The sequence below is a fragment of the Sparus aurata genome, chromosome 19 (assembly GCF_900880675.1).
Source record: "Sparus aurata chromosome 19, fSpaAur1.1, whole genome shotgun sequence".
Taxonomy (NCBI): Eukaryota; Metazoa; Chordata; class Actinopteri; order Spariformes; family Sparidae; genus Sparus; species Sparus aurata.
In genome coordinates, this window is record NC_044205.1 from 27,494,776 (window position 1) to 27,509,210 (window position 14,435).

General features: G+C 43.4%; 1 protein-coding gene across 4 annotated transcripts in view; it reads right to left on the reverse strand.

Annotated features, from left to right (window-relative positions):
- rps6ka3b (ribosomal protein S6 kinase, polypeptide 3b) overlaps nucleotides 1–14,435 on the reverse strand; it is a 54,705-nt gene that overhangs the window by 13,789 nt on the left and 26,481 nt on the right. For 3 of the 4 annotated variants that reach the window (XM_030398118.1, XM_030398119.1, XM_030398121.1), the window contains 4 exons: nucleotides 3,125–3,241; nucleotides 1,789–1,870; nucleotides 340–420; nucleotides 89–168 (listed from right to left, as the gene is read on the reverse strand). In XM_030398118.1, the coding sequence (XP_030253978.1) occupies nucleotides 89–168; nucleotides 340–420; nucleotides 1,789–1,870; nucleotides 3,125–3,241 (360 nt within the window). Of the gene's footprint in view, nucleotides 1–88; nucleotides 169–339; nucleotides 421–1,788; nucleotides 1,871–3,124; nucleotides 3,242–5,228; nucleotides 5,390–14,435 lie in introns of those variants that run through there. The other variant, XM_030398120.1, reaches the window with a different exon arrangement.

Sequence of the window (14,435 nt, forward strand, 5' to 3'; positions counted from 1 at the left end):
AAGAAACAACCTTTCACGTGCTTGATTTTGACTTTATTTGGTTCTCTGTGTGTAAACGGCAGTGAGGTCACTGATGACGAGGCGTTACCTCCTTGGAGAGCCGGGTGAAGAGGTCTCCTCCTCGCAGGAAGTCCAGGATCAGGTAGAGCTTCCCCTCCGTCTGGAACGCTGAGGAGGGAGAGAAAGTTTCAGCTGAGATATGATCCCAGAAGTTTCCTGCTCACGGAACATTTCCACTGCGACGTCAGCTGCTCGCCAAAAGAGGAGTAATGCGTTCTGATTGGCCCGGTGCGACGCGGCCGGTGACTCATCACGGACATCTGTTATTGGCTGACTCACCGTAGTGCAGCTTGACGATGAAGGGATGGTTGACCTCCACCAGGATGTCTCGCTCCATCTTGGTTCTGACCCGGTCACGCACTGGAAACACACACAGAGTGGAAAAGGCATAAATCACCAGATAAAGCACTTAAGAGGGAAGCCAAAATAACACAGCCGCCCTTATTTGGTTTCTATTTTGGCTCCCAGATGACAGCAGAGGAGTAACTGAATCACCGGGGGAGAGGGAGAGAAACTCGGCAACAAGAAATGTGAAAACAAGACAGAAAAGGGGAAGTAATAAACAAATATTACACAAGAGAAGAGAAACAAAATAAAGGAGCGTGCTGTGTTATGTCCCTCCACCAGGTGGGGTATGACTTTAGAGTCGACACCACTTTGTGAATGTATATCTCCTCTTTAGCTCTTTGTATCTGGTCTCATGTTAAGGTGAGAAATTCCATTTTGGGCGATGACGACTGAGCAGAAACAAACAACACCCTCCATCGACTTGTGAAGAATTTTCTACAACTACGCTTGAGCGAGAGACCTTCAGCTGCCTCCTCAACTTTAAAGGCGCCGCTTATAAAACAAAACCATCAGTCTTTAGGTCTGCCATGCAAACATTCAAAATCCAAAACTTGATGTGTTTAAAAATAAGTTCTGCAAAAATTTCAGCTCTCAATAGTTGATTTTCCCCCTTTTTTTCACCTATATGCAATAAATACATGCATCACTGGGACATAAAGAAAGAAAGAACTTAATGTAACAGCTGCCGAATTTACAAGAAAGCCCAAATAATCAATAATGTGTCAGAGAAAGAGTTACACAAAGCTTACAAAGTGTCTCCTAACACTACAATTCACAAAATTGAGCGATTTGTTAAGGGAGTCTGGGGACTTTCTCCACAGGTGACGAAGAAGTCGCCCTTTTTTGTTACTGTTTACTGTACTTTTTAAATGTGACATGTTCACTGTTAATCTTCTTTTATTAATAGAGTGTAAATGGTGAAATCAGTGTAAACAGAGTGCTCAAACAGCTGCTAGATGTTGGCAGGTCAGACACAGAAGTCGACACGATGCTGCGACAAACTGACACTTTTTACAGGGAAACAAACAACTTCATGTTTTGTAATGAAAGCAGAATTAACAAGGAGGCATGAAGGATTAGAACTTGTCGTAGCTGTTTCACAGATTTCTCAGACTTTTCTCCTCATGCAACAACTCTAAAAATCAAACGACTTTCTTAAGGGAGTCTGGTGATATTGTGGTTACTAGTTGAATGGTTCTCTGCTGAGAGCCCAAACATGTCATTCACATTACAGCACATGAAACCAGACAGCTGCTCAAATCTGTGTGTTTTCTATCCGACTGTAGATATAATAAGAGTAAACAAAACAAATAAGATAAATACGGTTATTCTTCAAGTAAACATCTTCGTCTCAGAGACAGTCATCGCCTCTGTTTGTACCTTTCAGCGTCGCTTTCTTCAGGACTTTCATGGCGTACAGCTGACCGGCATCTGGACCCGTGATCTTCCTCACCAGAAACACCTGCACACACACACACACACACACACACACACACACACACACTTAAGTCAATCGCTGATGTGTGAGCAGTGTAACGTACCGTGTGATTGTTCAGTGTGTGTTTGTGTGTTTTGTGTCTAAGTTTGTTTGTTTGGGTTAGCTCCTTTTCTTTTCTAGATCACACTTATGTAGATTAATATAAACACACACACACACACACACACACTCACTCACAGCTGGAGCGGGAGGCTAATTGTTCATTCATAAAGACGATGATACTGAGCGCGAGTGTGAAGGGCCCTCGGCCTGCCGTCACCATGGCAACGGGCTCTCAAACACTGGCACGAGGGAAACATGATGGGGATTTGAGTGGAAATGAAACCCACTCTTACACACACACTTGAGCCCGTTCACACACTCACACACTCTCTCTCACACACTCACACACTCTCTCACACACACTCACACACTCTCTCTCACACACTCACACACTCTCTCTCACACACTCACACACTCTCACACACACAAACACACACTCTCTCTCACACACACACACACAAAAGCTCTGACAGGTATATAGACACGAAATCCCGAATTGATTTGAAAAGATGTTATTTTACGGAAGCCCATTTCATTATGACTTAAAAAGGCAAAAATATAAGATGAAATTTTAATTGTGGGATCGATGGTCACAAGTAGGAGATAAAAAAGTCCAAATCATAGAAACAAAAGTCATAAATGTGAGATAAAAAAATTAGGAGACAGAAAGTCAAATTCACCACTTAAAAAGACAAAAAATCTAAAAGATAAGTCGTGATTGTGAGATAAAAATACGAATATGTGACATAAAGTCCAAATTAAGAAATAAAAAGTCAAATTCGTGACTTAAAAAGTCGAAAATACAAAATAAAAGTTATAATTGTGGCATAAAAAGTCTAAATTACGAGATAAGAAGTCACAATTATGACATCAAAAAATTCCAAAATATAAACACAAATGTCATAATTGTGGGATAAATTCAAAATGAAGAAATAGAAAGTCAAAAGTATTACTTAAAAAGTCAAAAAAATATAAATAAAAGTTGAAAATTGTGAGATAAAAATGTCAAATTATGAAATTAAAAGTAAAAAAATATTAAATAAAAGTCACAACTGTGTTTAAACTAGATGTATGAGATAATAAGTCAACATGTGTCACACACACACACACACACACACACACTCTCTCACACACACACACACACACACACACACACACACACACACACACACACACCTTGCCGAAGGAGCCTTGTCCCAGGACTTTGCGCAGCTCGAACTGTCGCGGGTCGGCCTTCTCTGATCCCTCCTTCACATGGTGAGTGATGCTGATCTCCTTGATTGGAACGTCATCCTGTAACACACACAAACACACAACAGTGTTAAGATTAACATAATTGTCTGAAAATGTTGCTGGACTTCAGTACACGTTTCAGGTATCTGTTCTTTACACCTGAACACAAACATCTGAACTTTATCCTCCTCTTTACTTCAGTTTGATGCATTTGAGGTGAATTATGGATTATTTTTATTTGGCATCAAAGATGTAAAAGCCGTAAGAAGGCGTAAACAGACAGAGAGGGAGACTGGAATGTGGAGAAAAGGCGTGTTAGTGTCTCGTATCTGCAGAGAGTTTCTGATTTTCTCTCTTTGTTGCTGCTCGGGACGCTTTACCAACCCAACATGTGTCTATTTGACGTCCTGGGAATGAGACTCAACAATCAACTGTCTCTGTGGTGCGTTCAGGAACAGCTGGGACAAATCCTACTGATTCTACCTTTAACTTTAATAGTCTTTGAATTCTATAAATATGGCGTGAGCTTCAGTTAGCTTTGACCACAAATGTCCTTCAGAGGGAGACTTTTTACTCTGATACTCTGAGTACATGTCAGAGCCTGTAATCTATTACTTTACTGGAGGAAACAAGCTGAATCAGTACTTTTACACACGTATCTGAACTTCTACTGGAGGAAACAACATGTGGACTGTTGGCACTTCTGTCAGACTGTCTCACATTTCCTCCACCAAGCTGACAGATGGCATCAAACGCTCCTCCACCATCTTTTAATTTGTTCTGCATCTCATCAAATGTTTTTCTTTGTGATCCAAACACCTCAAACTTCCATTCGTCTGTCATTAACACTTTTTTCCAGCCTCTCTCTGATCTGTGTTCTTTTGTCCATCATAACATTTTCCTTGAAACTGGTGTTTTCTGGATATTATTTATTGAAGCTGCCAGTTGAGATTCTGATGTACTTGTCCTCTTGCTCGATTGCGGACCGGGACCTCCAGCTCCTCTTTCTTATTCTATCTAAAGCCAGTTGACACTTTGCTTTGAAGGGAGAACTACACGTCCTTGTGTTCGATCGTTAGTTTCTTTACGACTTTTCTTTAAAAAATCGGGACATTTCTAATTATACGCAATCAACTCATGCAAGTAAAGAAAGAGTTTGAAAACTTAGTTTGTGCCTTTAAATCCACCAATGAGAGGTCACTTAGCAACTGTCCCAACTTTAGTAATAACAAACCAATTTGTTGGACCCATTTTTAGCCTCAATAGACCAGAATGCATTGCAAGCAGTGAGCCACAGCACAGGTGAGGTCTGTTAAGTTTGAAGTCTGATGTATTTCTGAGCACCTACACTTTCTCTCGACTACGCTACAACACAAAAACAACAACAGCTGAGTGAAGCAGGTTCAGGCATGGGCTGTTTTGTGAAATGCATTCTGGGAAATGTAGTATATAAATAAATGTTTTTTAAAAAAGACGTGTTTTCCTTCACACGTCAGTGAATCACACAACAGGTTGAACAGGCTTCCCGAATGTTCGTCATCTGCTCGGTGGGAAACTACAACACACACACACACACGCACACACACACACACACACACACACACACACACACACACACACACACACACACAGATGCACAGTTGTCATGGAGCCACCCCCGATACCTGCTCCCTGCTGTAGCTGAGTGACTAATGATCCCATACTGAGTGTGTGTGTGTGTGTGTGTGTGTGTGTGTGTGTGTGTGTGTGTGTGTGTGTGTGTGTGTGTGTGTTTATGTGTGTGTGTGTGTGTGTGTGTGTGTGTGAGACACCATCCCTCCTTCGAACTCCTTCTACTTCGTCCCGGCTCGCTCTTCCTTTGCGTTCTCAGGATATTGATGCATTAAACAGGTAAACAAACATCCAGGCTGCACTTCCTCCCGTTGCCGTCCTCTCCCTGATTTCCCATCATCCTCTCTGCTCTGCACTTCCCAAACCATCCTCTTTCTGTGTCTTTCTCCCTCCTTCAAAACTCCCTCCCTCCTTCCCTCCTTCCTTCCTTCCGTACCTGTGCTTCCCAGGTGGGTGACCTGCTGGCTGTCTGGTGTCCCAGTGCATGATGGGTCCTGTAGTCCCGGCTGCGGATGAGGCTCTGCGGCGCTAACATGCTCCTGCGCTTCGACTGCCAGGCTGCAGGATGGAGCCGGCTTCTGCTCGTCCCTGACACTTCTTCCTCTCTCTCCCTCAGAGAGATCCTCTCCTCCCTCCCTCCCTCCTTCCCTCCCTCCTCTCCTCCCTCGTTCCCTCCTACTTCCTCACTTCTTCTATCTTTATTTGAACCGTTCTCACCTCTCCTCTCCGGTTTGCACCTCTCTCTCTTCTTCTCTGTCTTCCTTATTATAGGTCACAGGCTGGAGTGGGAGGGGCTGCAGCCACATGTGGAGGAACTACTCGGATACTTTAATTGAGTAAAAGTACTAATACCTCACTATAAACTGAGTCCAGCCTGACGTCAGTCAAAGTACAGAAAGCTGCACTATAAATCTAAATATCATCGAAACCACAATACGGCCAAAAAGTGCTACATATTAACATTTAAAAGAATAAATCTAAATTGTGATTGCAGCCTTAATTATACAGCAGACTTAAAGGGCGACTCTGTATAACTCAGGCTACAGTTTATTAACATATATTAGATTACTGGTGCGTCTCATCTGACTCCATCACTGCTCAACAGGGCTGCATAATGTAGTAAAATAAAATCATACTGGAGTTGTTATGATTAGGGATCAACTGACGATGTTTTCAGTTTCCTGGTTCAGTTCACTGAAGTCACTGTAGACAATAAATCTATTGTGAAGCTGTAAAAATATATCCGGCCTCCATCGCAGATCTTTGAGTGTCTGATCACCTCATTTGAGGGATCATTGGAGTAAATGTGCTGTTCTGTGTCCATTCATTTTACTCTCTGATTTCAGCAGGTTCATTTTCTGCCACTTTAAACTTTCTCTTCACTAGATTAGTTTGACGACTTCAGCCGATAGTTAACTTTGCAGATTCAGAATATTCAGTGTTGTGTGATGTGAGACAACAGAGAGAGAGAGGAAGATGCATCAGAGCCAAAGAAGTTCATATTAAAATGAAAATAGATAAATAAAAAGCTGAATATCGGCCCTGATAATCAGTTAGTTTTGCAGGTTAAAGATTGATGCAGTTCACGATCATTTGGAATGATCAATTTAGCTTTTCTTTGAACATCAAAATCATGACGATGAGACATTTTCATTGTCATTTCTCAAACATTCAACGTTTTATCTAAAATTGCAACTTCTGCGATTTGGATATTGCAGGATTAAGTTTAACCCTCTGAAATACAGCAGAGAAGAAGTATAAAGTAGAAGAAAATGGAAAAATATTTCAGTAAAAACTTGCAAATTTCATCTGTTATACTTTTTAGAGCTTTGTTTTGTGAAATAAAAGCCGGAAGCTTTAATTAGCAGAGACACATGTTCTCATCTCTCCGAGGTGTTGAAAGAAGAATCACTTCAGGTATATTCTCAGCCACGCATGCACGCGAAAACACGAGATTAACGCTGCATGTAATCAGCGGCAGGCGTGGAAACATCACAGCGCCGTATGTAAATGAGATTCCTCGTCCAGACTGAGCGGATCGCAGACGAACAGCCGATAAACGAACAAAAAGGTTTGGACGCTGCTGCTGACTGTCCGCGAAAAAATAGATTGTGAAATGTTTGAAATGCTGACGAGTTTGGGATTGTTGACATTTGTGTGTGTGTGTGTGTGTGTGTGTGTGTGTGTGTGTGTGTGTGTGTGTGAGTCAGAACACAGATGGAGGATCAGAGCCGAGGCAACAGGATGCTCATGTAGCACCTCTTAATCACAGGATTAAAACTGCAACCCCTGCACCTGTGCTCTGAAGACAGACACACACACACACACACACACACACACATGCATGTACGCACACACACACACACACACACACACACACACACACACACACAATAACGTGCACACCTGCATGCGTCCACACACACTTCACCTGCCCCTCTAACCTGTTATTGTCCCTGTTATCTGTTATTTCCATCTCAATTGTGCAGAGCAGCACACACAACCTGTTCCTCGGTCTCCTCTCGTGTAATGAAGAGACTCGCTGAGATTCCAGGTTTGTTCTTTATCTCGACCAACAGCAGCCGACACGTCATTTAAAGCTCAGCTGAGATTCTGTTCTGCAGCTTCTGATCACATCATATCAGCTCCATCAGCAGACGGAGCTCGACCGGTTTGTCCGGGAGCAGTTCTCCAGTCTCGGGTTAGATTTCAGTCAGATTGATCTTTTCTCTGTTAACTTCGAGGACTTCTTGTTCATGTCGGCTCATTAGTTTTGTCACGATACTGATAATTCAAACTTTTCCATTGTTGAAAGCATGGGGACATTTTCATCTTTGGCTCTGCTACTGCTCCAGCATCTGTGCAGCCATTTTAAGCTCTTTCAGCCCGCTTACTCTACAGCTTTTCCAGCCTTTTTTCACATTTTTAGGGTCTTTCAGCCCTCTTACTTTACAGCTTTACAGCTTTTTCAGCCTTTTTTCACGTTTTTAGCTTTTTCAGCCTTTTTTCACATTTTTAGGGTCTTTCAGCCCTCTTACTCTACAGCTTTTCAGCCTTTTTTCACGTTTTTAGGCTCTTTCAGCTCTCTTACTCTTCAGCTTTTCAGCTCTTTCAGCCTTTTTTCAAGTTTTTAAGCTCTTTCTGTCCTCTTACTCTTCAGCTTTTCCAGCCTTTTTTCGCGTTTTTAGGCTCTTTCAGCCCTCTTACTCTTCAGCTTTTCAGCTTTTTCAGCCTTTTTTCCCGTTTTTTAGCTCTTTCTGCCCTCTTACTCTTCAGCTTTTCAGCTTTTTCAGCCTTTTTTCACATTTTTAGGCTCTTTCATCCCTCTTACTCTACAGCTTTTCAGCTTTTTCAGATATTCCTCTTTCCGCCTTTTCAACAACTGCCTTCAAACATTCAGCTTCATGTTCAGCTATTACAATGTTCACCCTTTTAAGCTCTTTCAGCTTATAGATTTGCAGCTTTCTATTCTTTTCATCTTTTTCAAACATTCAGCTTTATGTTCAGCGAGAGAAACTGTTCTTCTATCAAAATGTTCAGCTTTGTTAGCCCATTCAACCTATTAATTTTAAGCCTTTTCAGCTTTTGAAAAATTCAGCTTTTTCTGCAAATTCCCGACCATTCAACCTTATAGTTTTATGCATTGTCGGCAGTACATTCAGCAGATTTCCGAATTCGCCTCAGCCTTTGGCATTCACACTGTATTTTCGCAGGAAATACAATTTTTCTAGCTAGTTTTGTCATAATACTGAGAATTCTAACTCTTCCGTTGTTGAAAGCATTGTTGGCAAAATGAATCAGAACGTGGCTCAATCATCGTTCAGATTTACGTTCTGGAGATTCAATAATACCTCTTTTGCACATTTTAACCGACAATTTCAGGAAACTTGCAATAAAAAACGACTGTATTCATGAAAGTAATCAACTGTTTCTTTGTGATGTGTGTTGAAATGTGACCCGTCCATCAGTAACAGCTGGCGAGGACGCGGCGCAGCAGCACTTTGCATCATCTGTCCACCATCAGATCTAATTAAGAGGTCTCATGAGCGGAGTGAATCAGGATGATGTTGTTAGGCGGCAGCAGCAGACCTCCCCGACGGACACATTACAGCCGTCGTATCAGATTAACACAAACTCAGCACACGTTTTTTAACCTGCAGTGAGACGAGGGAATCTACACGAGTCGGCGTGTGTGTGGCTGCTGCTGCAGGGAGATTTTCTTCTTCTGAAGAATTTATGAAGAACAGGGAAGTGTGTTCAGCCGTATTTAGGTGGAATTATAATATTTGTAACACAGTGAGTCAGCAGACAAACAGCAGTGAGGTGGAGACATCTTTCCACGATGCAATCAGGTCAAACACCCGCAGCTGCTGCTGTCGAGGAAGATCGAAACTGCAAACTTTTGACAGCTCAAAGAACAAAACGTCTACTTATGTATTATTTTATGAAGACGAACCAGCTGTCCCTGAACAGTAGAGTCAGTCTGAAGGTGGATATCTCAGGTCTACTGTTTATATGATTCCTTTTCAGTCCAGAAATGATTTTTAAAACAATCAAATCTGCTGGTTTTCAGAATAAACCGTGTGCCGTTTGGTTTCTGAATGAGCTGCGCAGTATCATCTGATCTGATCAGCGACCACAGCAGAGTGAGATCGACTCAAACACCTCAGCAGCACGAAGCTGCAGGTCCTGTTTGGGACTTCCTGTTCTGATGCTCACCCCAACATTAAAGCCATCACTATTCTCTACGAGCACGACGTAGCCAGACGGGTGTTTGTTTTGCACTCTTCAGTGAGGCTGCCCTCACCTCCAAGCTTCACCATCACAGCGCTGTTTCATCCTGAAGTTAGTTACTTTTCTTTGGATATCGTTACAGTATTTTACCTTTTCATATAATCACCTCACTAGTCTGAGAATTAGAGTTCTGATCACTTCATGCTGAAAACAAACATAACGAAAGGTAACAATATGTACAAAGCATAGTAAGCAAGTATAAGTCCTTCTTCTTTCATCCTCAGCCACCAACAACATCAAATATCAAAAAAGCAGAACACGTTTTCAGCCACATGTCGGCACTCAGAACTCCCTCAGCTCATTATCAGTGTTGTGTGTTATAACTGCCGTGAGAACAGTAAATATTGTTGGAACTATTCCTGTAAGTCAACAGAGATAAATGTGTCCTGTTGCTCGGTGTTCACACACACAAACACACACACACACACACACACACGTAGATCTACCTGAAGGTGACCTGACACACTCAGGACTACTCACAGTCAGACTGGAGCGTTCTGGTCCACAGCAGCCTAACACTGTCCCCCCATTCTCCCTCTTTAACAGCCCGGGTCGCTCCCAGAAGCTGCCGTCAAAAGTCCGGGCCTGTCGGCGGCGGCTGCCGTCCGTCCCGGCGAGCAGCAGAAGACGCCGCAGCGCCTTCAGCCGACTCCTCAGCGCCCTGACGAGGCCGACGACGGCGCCTGGACACGCCGCCTTCGCCTCTGTCGTGCAGTGTGTCATCACCAAGTGAACCGAGAGGTTTGGAGTTGTTGTCTGCAGCAACAGTGTGGCTGCGAATGACTCGGACTGAGATGGGAAGACGTGTAAGTGAGTCAGTGTGAAGGGGATACCCAGAGTGAGAGGAGGGGAGGGAGGATCCAAATCGGGATAGGAAGTGGGATCTCCCCCCTGTCTCCCCCCTCCCACCCAACAGGCAGCTGTAACCTTCCACCCTGTGTTTCCATCAGGTGTCCTGGAGATCCCCCATTACTCAGTCACAGTCACATAACCCGCCGACCAACCAGCAAACACCACGAGGAGAAAAACTCCAGCTGCTGATTTCACACTTTCCACATGTTAGTCAAAAACATCAATCAATCTGAGAGTCAGTGTGTTTAACTGAACGTCTGGAGGAAAAGCTGCAAGTGTCTCTTTGGACGATTCTCAGGATAATCGTGAATGTCGTCACATGGAAGACTTGAAACATCTGACATAAAGTCCTTCGTTTGTTTCCTGACTTATTTATTAATTGCCAAAGCCTGTCACGGGAAAAAATGTGCTTTTGGGTGAACTGATCCTTTAATGAATCATCCTGAATTAGCTGAGTTACTCAGAAAATCTTTTCTGACCACAAGCTGTTTAAATCTGCAAATATCGTGTAAGTAATTGGTGCACAACCTCCGTCATCACACACTGTGTGAGCGCTGTTAGTTGATGTTCCTCTTCTTTGTTATCCGACAACAAACACACACACACACACACACACACACACACACACACACACACACACACACACAGGTACCAGAGACACACTGTGACACAGATATATGCACATAAACCCGACAAACACAAGCTGACGCATGAGCGACAAGCAGTGACGCACACACACACACACACACACACACACACACACACACAAAATAAAAATCCTCAGACCCACAGCCAACACACTCCAACACACTCCAACACACTCCAACAGAGACACAACGTGGACGCAGACACCCGAAATCCTCCACCTGTCACGCACACCCCTCCCACACACACACACAGAAACACAATGTACACAATGCAGTGCGGGCCGTCGACAGGATGCGTGACATTTCTTATATTACCTCCACCTGTTGTCGCCTTCGCTGAGTGTGCACTGGTTTCCACACACACACACACACACACACACACACACACACACACACACACACACACACACACACACACACACACACACCAGCGAGGACAAAACAAGGTGGACCGGGCCGAACACACAGAACCACAACTACTGATGAATCAGTATTTTTCTTACATAGACATAAAGAGAAACATCTCTTCTTCAGCTCTACTGAGCTCGTGTGTCTCCTTCGTTTTGATTAAACACAGATTTACTGTCAACAAACAGCTCTGATAAGCCGGCGGCTCATTAACTGGCAGCTGTTCACACCAGTGTGCACAAAGTCCTGATGCATTTACAGCAAACAGCTCCAAACTATGGATAAGATACAGAATACTTTATTATACAACTTCGATTTAAATTGTAGCTGCTGAACGCCTGAAATAAAAACACACAGAGACTGTTTACTATTCATTATGTAGACACACAAAGAGGTAAATTCACTTTGTAGCATGTCGGACAGCCTGCAGGTTGATTCAACTGGTGAAATTTAATGTTTAGCATTGTGATTCTCAGGCAGAAGACAGAACTTCAAAAAACTACAAACCCTCATCTACAGTTTTATCGTACTCAACAGCATGTTCATAAAACGCAGTCAGTTTTCAAAAATGCTCAGAGAACATCAACAGGGACAGTGAAATAAAGCCCAGTTAACTTCTCCAGCTGGTTAAATATTTACGTAAAGGTGTAGATGAAGTTGTTGATGCCTCGTTGGTCTTGTTGGAGGCTTCAGCGCTCCGTAACAAGCGCAGCACCGGCTGCAGGCGTGCTAACATCAGCTGTGGCTGCTGCAGGGAACCAACAATCAACACAGTGCACTTTTCTTTTAGACGGCGACAACTTGATGTCTCGTTCTCTCTGTACGCCGAATTTCAGTTTTGTCAGAAATCTTGGTCAGCTGACACAGAGTTGAAACCGAGCCACAAGTCGATTCCCCAACAACAGTACCATTTAATTGGCAAACAGAGCATCTGAAAAATGCCATGGCATCACGATGATGGACAGAAAACATGGACGCCAGGCTGGTTGAGCTGATGTTTCCTCCTCCGATCACGACCGATATGAACGACAGAACAGAGACGGAGAACTCAAGACTGCACACTTCTGCCTTGTTAGCCTCTGAGCTTTCAAACTAATCTTTATTAGGAGCGGGTATTGGCAAGAACCTCACAATACGATACGTATCACGATATTGCGATATAAATTAAGATGAAAACACAAGTACCTGTATATGTACATCAGATGATATTGATCAGAGGACAAATTGAGTCAAAACTATTTCATTCAAAACAGCCTCTCCATTTTATTAATTCCCATGAAATTTCCGGGCAGTAATATTCTCTTTGTCCCGCTCGTTGTTCTTGCTATCTCTCTTAACTTTGAAGCCAAAGTGCTTCCAAACGTCAACTTTAAATTGCGGAGGCGTTGTTAACTTGCCATCCATTTTGCAAAGACCTCAGCCACTCTCTCTACTGCAGAAATACACCCGCCGCACAGCAGAGTCGCTCTTCGGCGATATATCGATATTTGGAGTTGAAAAATCGATATTGTATTGGGCGGCAAAGTATCGCGATATATTGCCGTATCGATATTTTTGCCCACCCCTAATCTTTATTGTCAATAACCTGGAAGGTCTGCAGGGGCCAACGGGTCGCTCGTACACGTACAATGAGAGCACATTAATGGTGAGTTTTTGCTTTACAACACAGACGATTTACTCGCACGGTTGGAGTTAAACAACAATATTTCTAAAATGGTAGGCGGATCAGCAGAATGATCCCCTGGTGTGCTCCTTTAAACGACTCTCCTGGAGAGGTATTCTTTTTGTAAATGTGTGGTAGACTCCGGCCCAACACAGGAAGCAGAACTTGGAGGTGAATGAGTTTATTGCAGTGATGAATAGTAAGTGTCAGTGTGTGTGTGAGGGTGTGTGTGAGACAGAGAGAGGAAATGAAAGAAAAGTGATGCCACATTTCCAGCGTCACTTGCATATCCCTTATTAACTCTGCTAATAAAAATAGATGCAAGTGGGACTTTGGTAATAATACCAACCAGACTGTTGTTATGTATTCTTATCCCTATAGTCTGTGTGTGTGTGTGTGTGTGTGTGTGTGTGTGTGTGTGTGTGTGTGTGTGTGTGACATTGAAAATCCTGGCAATCTGAAGCTTTTTCTACCGTTGCTCTCCGCGTGCGTCGCTGTGTGGCAGAGCATCAGCTAAACGCTTCAAATTTCAATGTAATGTAAATGTATGACTGTGTGTGTGTGTGTGTGTGTGTGTGTGTGTGTGTGTGTGTGTGTGTGTGTGCGTGTGCGTGTGTGTGTAAAGCTTCTCCATGGCAGCAGCGATCACGGATTGAGCGAGCGGGATGCCATTCCAGACAATCTGCGCCCCCTAAGCCTGTTACGCAATCAAATTAACAGGCCGGATGGCCACCACACACACTCACGCACACACTCATGCACGCACACACATGCACGCTCAGGATTTGTCAGGTTAGAGGCATAAAGTGCATTTCCGCTGGCCTTGCATTGCTCAAATAACACACACACACACAAAGGTTCACAGCGAACAGTCACTTGTCAGAGATCAGAGAGTCGGTTCAGCAATAAAACGTTTTCATAAAAGTATTTCAGATCATCTGACGCTGCCGAACATTTCAAACTCTGCACGCTAAATATCAAGAGTTTATGAGCTCACACACACACACACACACACACACACACACGGCTGGATTCTTCAGACTCCAGGACTGAAGAGAAGAAAAGAGCTCCACCTACAGAAATTCAACCCGCATCAACAGAGAATCTGAAGGAAGCCGACGTCACGGACACCCACACGGTGACTGACAGCTGATCCCTGGGAAGTGTAGTGCAGCGTCTCTGATTACAACTGATTCACACAGACTGAACAGGCAGCGCATGCAGAGATGTTAATAGCTGTAAAAAAAAAACTGTAATATTCCAGCAGCGAGGGCCTTAA